The sequence below is a fragment of the Elephantulus edwardii genome, unplaced genomic scaffold, assembly GCF_000299155.1.
Source record: "Elephantulus edwardii isolate Elephantulus edwardi_28Jun2011 unplaced genomic scaffold, EleEdw1.0 scaffold00289, whole genome shotgun sequence".
Lineage (NCBI taxonomy): Eukaryota > Metazoa > Chordata > Mammalia > Macroscelidea > Macroscelididae > Elephantulus > Elephantulus edwardii.
This window is the reverse complement of record NW_006400039.1, coordinates 2073806-2081225: the sequence shown is the minus strand read 5'-3', so window position 1 is coordinate 2081225 and position 7420 is coordinate 2073806. Positions and strand designations below refer to the sequence as shown.

At 60.1% G+C, this 7420-nt stretch overlaps 1 protein-coding gene across 1 annotated transcript in view; it reads left to right on the top strand.

Annotated features, from left to right (window-relative positions):
* Positions 1-6951, top strand: part of ANAPC2 (anaphase promoting complex subunit 2) — a 7512-nt gene extending 561 nt beyond the window's left edge. Inside the window, exons 2-13 of the mRNA XM_006900602.1 lie at positions 121-743; positions 1877-2009; positions 3345-3519; positions 3674-3793; positions 4120-4237; positions 4330-4511; positions 4821-4962; positions 5284-5359; positions 5436-5639; positions 5897-6026; positions 6206-6441; positions 6739-6951. Of these exons, the coding sequence (XP_006900664.1) occupies positions 121-743; positions 1877-2009; positions 3345-3519; positions 3674-3793; positions 4120-4237; positions 4330-4511; positions 4821-4962; positions 5284-5359; positions 5436-5639; positions 5897-6026; positions 6206-6441; positions 6739-6951 (2352 nt within the window). The remainder of the gene's footprint in view (positions 1-120; positions 744-1876; positions 2010-3344; positions 3520-3673; positions 3794-4119; positions 4238-4329; positions 4512-4820; positions 4963-5283; positions 5360-5435; positions 5640-5896; positions 6027-6205; positions 6442-6738) is intronic.
* Positions 6952-7420: the final 469 nt, after the last annotated feature.

Genomic DNA, 7420 nt, shown 5'->3' with positions numbered 1-7420 from the left:
GGCCCCGCAGCCCTTCCCTGGCCCCTACCGTGCGCTGCGGAGCAGTGGCCTTTCCGCTGCTGCGGTGCACTCCCCGTTTCGGTCGCTGTTCCGCCCGTCCCACGGTTGTCCTCACTACAGGCGTCGTCACGGGCCAGCGGGGCCGTCCCACCGAAGGAAGAGGAGCTCCGGGCAGCGGTGGAGGTTCTGCGGGGCCACGGGCTTCACTCGGTCCTGGAGGAGTGGTTCGTGGAGGTGCTGCAGAACGACCTGCAGAACAACATCTCCCCGGAGTTCTGGAATGCCGTCGCCCAGCACGAGAACGCCGCGGACGAGCCTCAGTGCCTGCTGCTGCTCCTCGGCGCCTTCGGCCTGCTGGAGAGCCGCCTGGATCCCTACCTGCACGGCTTGGAGCTCCTGGAGAAGTGGTCTCGCCTGGGCCTGCTCGTGGGCGCGCGTGCGCAGGGGCTGCGGGAAAAGGTCCACACCATGTTGCGGGGCATCCTGTTCTTTTCCACGCCCAGGACCTTCCAGGAGATGATCCAGCGCCTCTACGGACGCTTCTTGAGAGTCTACATGCAGAGCAAGAGGAAGGGCGAGGGGGGCACCGACCCAGAGCTGGAGGGGGAGCTGGACAGCCGCTACGCTCGTCGCCGGTACTACCGGCTCCTGCAGAGCACGCTGTGTGCCGGCTGCGGCAGTGACAGGCAGCAGTGCTGGTGTCGCCAGGCCCTGGAGCAGTTTCAGCAGCTCAGCCAGGTCTTGTGAGTACCTCTGAGGCCACAGCCCCAGCCTCCTGAGCCCCTGCTCCTCCTAGATCTGGTTATAGTGGGCTGACCAGGCCGTACTCCCCCTGTCCACAAAGCCAGCGACATCTAGAAGGAGGCTCCCTGGCTAGTGGCAGCATCTGTCATCGCTAGGTGTGCCTTTCTCCACCTAGAAGCAGGTTGGACGGGACCAAGTAGGGCTGTGACTACAGATATCTGTGCCAATTCCAAATTTCCAGGTGTCCTAGAATTCTGTGTGCTGGCTTTCACCTATGGAGAAGAAATGACCTTTCCTCTCCCAGGAGTCTGCCTGAGGTGTTGATTGCTGTGATCAAAGGCAGGAAACGGGAGCTGGTCATTTCCTCCAGCTGAGAGCCCCCAGGAGGTGTGGCAGGACTGTGAGCAGGAGGTTTCCTTCTTCCGAGTGGCTTGTACTTGCTGCAGACCTGCGTGTGTTCTCTCCATGGGGCCGTGGTCCCTGAGACTGCTGGAGCGACAGCAGTGATTCTGTTTTTTTTTTTTGTTTTTTTTTAATTTTGTGTACGTGTACCGTCAAATCAGATCTGACTGGTACAGGAGGATATTGCGCCTCCTTCTCCGGCAGAGCGTCTGGTGGATTCGAACCGTGTTCCTCTGGGATTGCAGTGCAGCTTCTTGCCACTAGGCCACCAGAGCTCCCCTAGTGATTCTGTTTTTGAGGAGTCTTTTAGCTGGATTTGGAGCAAGGGAGCAGTCGCACGGCCAGGGACTGCCGCGGGCTCAGCCCAGTTTGCCTTTGCTTGAAATGCTTATCTTGTCCCTTCGTGAGTTAACGTAGTTCTCTAGATCAGGGATTTTGTGAAAAGGAATAACGAGGTTACTGTTGTTTACAAGAGCCTGGTGTGCAGTGACCTTGGTACTGTGTTTGATTCAGGCTGGGGAGATAGGGCTTAGGCCTCTGGTAGCCACTCTGCGACACTGCCAATGGGTCAGCCGCTACCCAACTTAGATGTACTAGCTGGGCAGCCAGAGTTGTGCCGTGCTGTTGCTGTGTCCTCCCGACAGCTTCTCTGAGACAACGCTGGCATCACTGTCTGTTGAGATGAGCTGAGGGTAGGGACATCGTCCATCACACACTTGCCCCTCTTCAGACACAGGCTAAACCTGCTGGAACGGGTCAGTGCCGAGGCTGTGACCACCACACTGCACCAGGTGACCCGAGAGAGGATGGAGGACCGCTGCCGGGGCGAGTATGAGCGCTCTTTCCTGCGGGAGTTCCACAAGGTGAGGCCCCGCCCCCTCTGGAAATGGGCCAGGATACAGCCTGGGCTCTGACTTCTTCAGTACCTTTACCTGCACGGTTCTGCGGAGTCCCTGAGCTGGATGTGGTGCTGGGTCGGGGTGATGTGGCTAGACTCCCCTTCTCTCTCTGCTACCCTCCTTGCAGCGCCTGTACCCCAATGTGGGGTACACACCCCCATGTGGCAGGAGAAAAGCAGGGGGGAGCAAAAAAGCTGATGGGGAGATGGTGGGATGACATAGCATGATGGGTTTATATTCCGTCTGAGCCTCCGTGTTTTGGTGCTGCTCTCAGGCAGGTCCGACACCCTAGAACTGGTGGGTCCAAGCCTCCTGGCATCTCTCCCCAGCTCCCCATATCCTGTTCATTCTCCTTTCGCCACCTGTAAGGAGTATACTCTGAAAATAAACGGTTCATCCTGCTCCTCTCCCTCTAAGGGGTGTACCCTGCAGGTAAATGTTAACGTGCTGTGTATTCTTGTGCACCATTGAGTTGGAGCCGAGCTATAGCTGACTCTCCAGCAGGTTTCAGAGGCTGTGAGTCACACTGCAGGAGATTGCTTGTCGAGCTCCCAAGAAGCAGCTGGTGGAATTGAACTGCATGCCTTAGGGTTGGCAGCACAACTTCTAGTCTAGAGGGAGGTAAAAGTGAGGGTTCCCCTAATGCACAGCAGAGGGACCTGGGTCCTGGCAGGTCCGTTGGGGAAAGTACCACTGTCCGGGTGCTGGAGCAGTATGACGCCTGGGGTGGCAGTGTCAGTGATCTCTGCTCTCAGGCAGTGCCTCCTACAGCACAGTGGTCCACAGAGCACACACGTGTGTGCAGGGTTACGCATGGTTTTGTTCTGAAAGGACGGGACAGTGGTTGCAGTTACCCTCAAGGCACGCGCCCCAGGTCATGGACATGCATAAGGGGCACGCGGGCGTTCTGCGCTAGATGCCAAGGTGTGTCATAGGTTCACCTAGCAAAATGGGATTCCTGAAAGAAGTTGACCCTTTTGCGGATGATTTCTATGATTGTAGAGGCTGACAGGTCTCAGATCGGTGGGTCAGTTAGGGCTTCTCTTGACTCAGCTGTAGAGGCTGAGGTGTCCAGGTCAGCAGGGATGGCAAGCCGCTGCTTCAAGTTCAGTAACCAGAGGTGCACCATCTAGACTGACTGAACGTCAGAGCTTTGTCAGCCACCCAGCTGGATGAGGTGTGGTCGCCTCCCGAGGAAACACTGTGGAGGGGACTCCGTTACGTACCATCTTGTCCGTGAGTGACTGCAGAGTCCTGGCAGGCTGGCACACTGCCCTAACCGCAGCCCTCTCCTCACAGTGGATCGAGAGGGTGGTTGGCTGGCTCAGCAGAGTGTTCCTCCAGGATGGACAGGCCAGGCCTGCGTCTCCGGAGGCCAGCACCATGTTGCGTCGCTGGCGCTGCCACGTTCAGCGCTTCTTCTACCGCATCTACGCGGGCTTGCGTATCGAGGAGTTCTTCAGCATCATCCGAGGTCTGCCCTGCCCCCAGGCCCCTGTCTGTCTGACCACAGCTGGTCAGGGTCATGTTGTGAGCTCATGGTCTGAGCCACGTCCTCGGGGAGAGGGGGTGCTGCCCAGCCATGCTGCTCGGCTGCTGGTCCCAGCGTGAGCACGTGCCCCCTGCAGACTTCCCTGACTCGCGGCCGGCCGTGGAGGACCTCAGGTACTGCCTGGGGAGGACCAACCAGAGACAGCAGCTGCTCAAGTCCCTGAAGGCAGCCCTGGAGACCCGACTCCTGCACCCAGGTGCGTGTACCCCTCACAGATCCACTGCAGGGCCTTCAGGGAGCCGTGACAGCCAAGGCCTCCTGTGGGATGAGCTGGGTTCTGGGGCAGAGATGGTCTGTGGCACTGGCAAAGACCCTGGCATGGGGTGGCTGCTCTTCAGAGTACTTGGGAAGGTGCCTGTGAGGGGAGGACTCCCTGGCCAGGCCACAGGTCTGGGGCTCGAGGTCCTGGCAGTATGTTGGAGGCCCTCTGCTAGGGTTACCTCCTCTAGCGGCTCAAGGACTGCTGCGTGGGGTGTGGCCCCGCCATCGGTGCGTCGTGACCTCTTGGCCCCTCTGGCTCAGGCGTGAACACGTGTGACATCATCACACTCTACATCTCGGCCATCAAGGCACTGCGTGTATTGGACTCTTCCATGGTCATCCTGGAGGTGGCCTGTGAGCCCGTCCGCCGCTACCTGAGGTGAGGTTTCCTTCAGCCTCGCCTCCCTGCATGACTTCTGCCCAGTCCCCATGCCCTCAGGGACACACCAGGGACACGCTGTGGCCCCACAGGACACGGGAGGACACAGTACGGCAGATTGTGGCGGGGCTGACCGGGGACTCCGATGGGACCGGGGACCTGGCTGTTGAACTGTCCAAGACCCACCCCTCAAGCTTGGAGACTGGTCAAGACAGTGAGGACGACTCGGGCGAGCCTGAGGACTGGGTCCCAGACCCCGTGGACGCTGACCCAGGTCTGCCTCTCCCCCTGATCTCTGAGGTTCAGGGCTGCAGGGTCGTCACCTGCCCCTTTACCTCCTCTGCCACAGATTGCGGGCTGACTTGGGCTCACTGGTGTGGGACCCTTGTGGGCCCAGATGAACTTCTCAGTCTTTGAGAGGAAACTCGGGGCCATTCTGTTTCTTCCCCAAGCCTGAGGAGGGGCGTCTGGGCAGCACTGTGGGACCTGGTGGGCAAGTAGATTTGGAGCCCCTTGTGCTGCCTGGCTGGGCACCCCTGTCTCACAGAGGTGCTAGCAGTGTCCCCTCCCCTGCTCCGTGCAGGGAAGTCCAGCTCCAAGCGGCGCTCCTCTGACATCATCAGCCTGCTGGTCAGCATCTACGGCAGCAAAGACCTCTTCATCAACGAGTACCGCTCACTGCTCGCTGACCGCCTCCTGCACCAGTTCAGTTTCAGCCCGGAGCGGTGAGTGCTCTGGTGGTCACCGTCCCCCACCTGAGCTCCACCCCTTCTGGTCAGCCCCATGTGCACAGGCCCCAGCAAGCTCCGTTCTCCAGGTATTGCCCACCCCGGAGCAGTGGGCTGGAGGAGGGGCCAGCCAGGCCATGCTTCCTGTTCCTGGGACACAGAATTGGATGGGGGACAGCTCTCACTAGGGACTTGTGGGGCTGCAACCCTAGAAGACATTGCAACCTCAGATGAGGACACAACTCTGGATGCGGACGCAGCCCCGATCTAGAGGGCACAGTATGTGCAGGGACACAGCCTGACCGCCTCGCCTTGCAGGGAGATCCGCAACGTGGAGCTGCTGAAGCTGCGCTTTGGAGAGGCCCCCATGCTCTTCTGCGAGGTCATGCTGAAGGTGAGCATTGCCTGGCCCGGCCTCCCACCCGCAGGCTCCCGTTGGCTTGGCCTCTGGTGACACAGCCCCTCCTCAGGATATGGCAGACTCCAGGCGCATCAATGCCAACATCCGGGAGGAGGACGAGAAGCGTCCTGCCGACGAGCAGCCGCCGTTTGGGGTCTACGCAGTCATCCTGTCCAGTGAGTTCTGGCCGCCTTTTAAGGATGAGAAGCTGGAGGTTCCCGAGGACATCAAAGAGGCCTTGGACGTCTACTGCAAGAAATACGAAAAGCTGAAGGTACTGCGTGTGGTCCTCCTGGCCCTATGGTGGCAAAGGGCCTTGAGGTCAGCTCTCCCTTAGAGCCATTTCAGGTCACAAGGGCCCTGGGATAGCCCCGACCCAATATGGCTCCAGCCCCATGGTCACCGGTCAGCATTTTCTTAGAGCCACTGGGGTCCCAGAGAACTGAGAGCAGCCCCAGCCCAGCATGGCCCTGGTCCCCCAGTCCAAGGCGTCAGGACCCAGATCCACATGCTGACCTGGGCCCTGTGCAGGCCATGCGGACCCTCAGCTGGAAGCACACGCTGGGCCTGGTGACCATGGACGTGGAGCTGACTGACCGCACACTGTCTGTGGCCGTGACGCCCGTCCAGGCTGTGATTCTGCTGTACTTCCAGGAGCAAGGTGAGTCTGAGCCTGACCTTGGGCCCGCTTACCCGATGGCAGGATTCAGGCCACCCTCCCAACCCTGGTCATGTCTGCGGCCTGTCCACATCCCCAGTCCCCGTGATCCTGAGAGTAGGAAGGGAGGAGGCCTCATTGCCCGCCTTAGGGCCCTCAGTGTCCTCACTCCCTGCCCACAGCCAGCTGGACGCTGGAGGAGCTGAGCAAGGCGGTGAAGATGCCGGTGGCCCTGCTGCGGCGCCGGCTGTCAGTGTGGTTGCAGCAGGGTGTGCTGCGGGAAGAGCCCCCTGGCACTTTCTCAGTCATTGAGGAGGAGCGGCCCCAGGACCGGGACAGCATGGTGCTGATGGACAGTGATGAGGAGAGTGACTCCGGAATGGCCTCCCAGGCTGACCAGAAGGAGGAGGAGCTACTGGTGAGGGGGCAGCAGGGAGGGGGGTGGGGGCAGGAAGGTGTCTCTGGAGCCCATGAGGGGCCTACAACCGTGACTGGGGGGAAAGAGGGCAGGACAGGCTGGTGGGTGAGTGGAAGGAAAAGGGAGGTTGGAGGTGGGGCTTTAGAGCGGTTAGGGCATGTCCAGTGGCATGGACCCTCATGTAGGACAGGGGAGTTCGGAGCCCCTAGCCCACAGCAGGGTCATGGCCAGCAAAGTGCCAGGGGTGCCGGCCGCTCCCGTGGCACCTAGTCCCAGCGTCTCCTGCCGCCCGCCCAGCTCTTCTGGACCTACATCCAGGCCATGCTCACCAACCTCGAGAGCCTGTCCCTGGAGCGAATCTACAGCATGCTGCGCATGTTCGTCATGACGGGGCCCGCGCTGGCTGAGATTGACCTGCAGGAGCTCCAGGGCTACCTGCAAAAGAAAGTACGTGACCACCAGCTTGTCTACTCTGCCGGCGTCTACCGCCTGCCCAAAACCTGCAGCTGAAGTGGCCAGTCACTGCCTGCCCTCCCTGTGAGCCTAGAGAACACAGCATGTTGATGGGATAGACCACGGCAGGCCGCGCTTGACCTGTGTGCACACGCACTTATTAGACGTGTGCGCGTATACACAGCCTCTGCACGTCCAGCGCGTGCACACGTATTCACCTATGGAATGTGCACGCACCGTGTATACAGATTAAACTCAGCTGGCTCTATACTCTTCTTTGTTTTGGTGACTTTGTGCTGTGGGCTCTGGTGGAGAGGGACTAGCCGGGGGTCGGGGTGGGGGTGTGGAGGAGAAGTAATGGAGAGGAGGGAGGGTGTGGTGGAGAGAGGGGGCATGCGAAGAGGTAAAGGGTGGTTGGCAGGCCGTTCAGGAAGGGGAGATGGAGGGCAGGAGACGGAGAAGGGGAGAGGGGTAGTAGAGAGCAGGGGGGAAGTGGGAAGGTGGGGAATAGAGGCAGGGGCGGAGA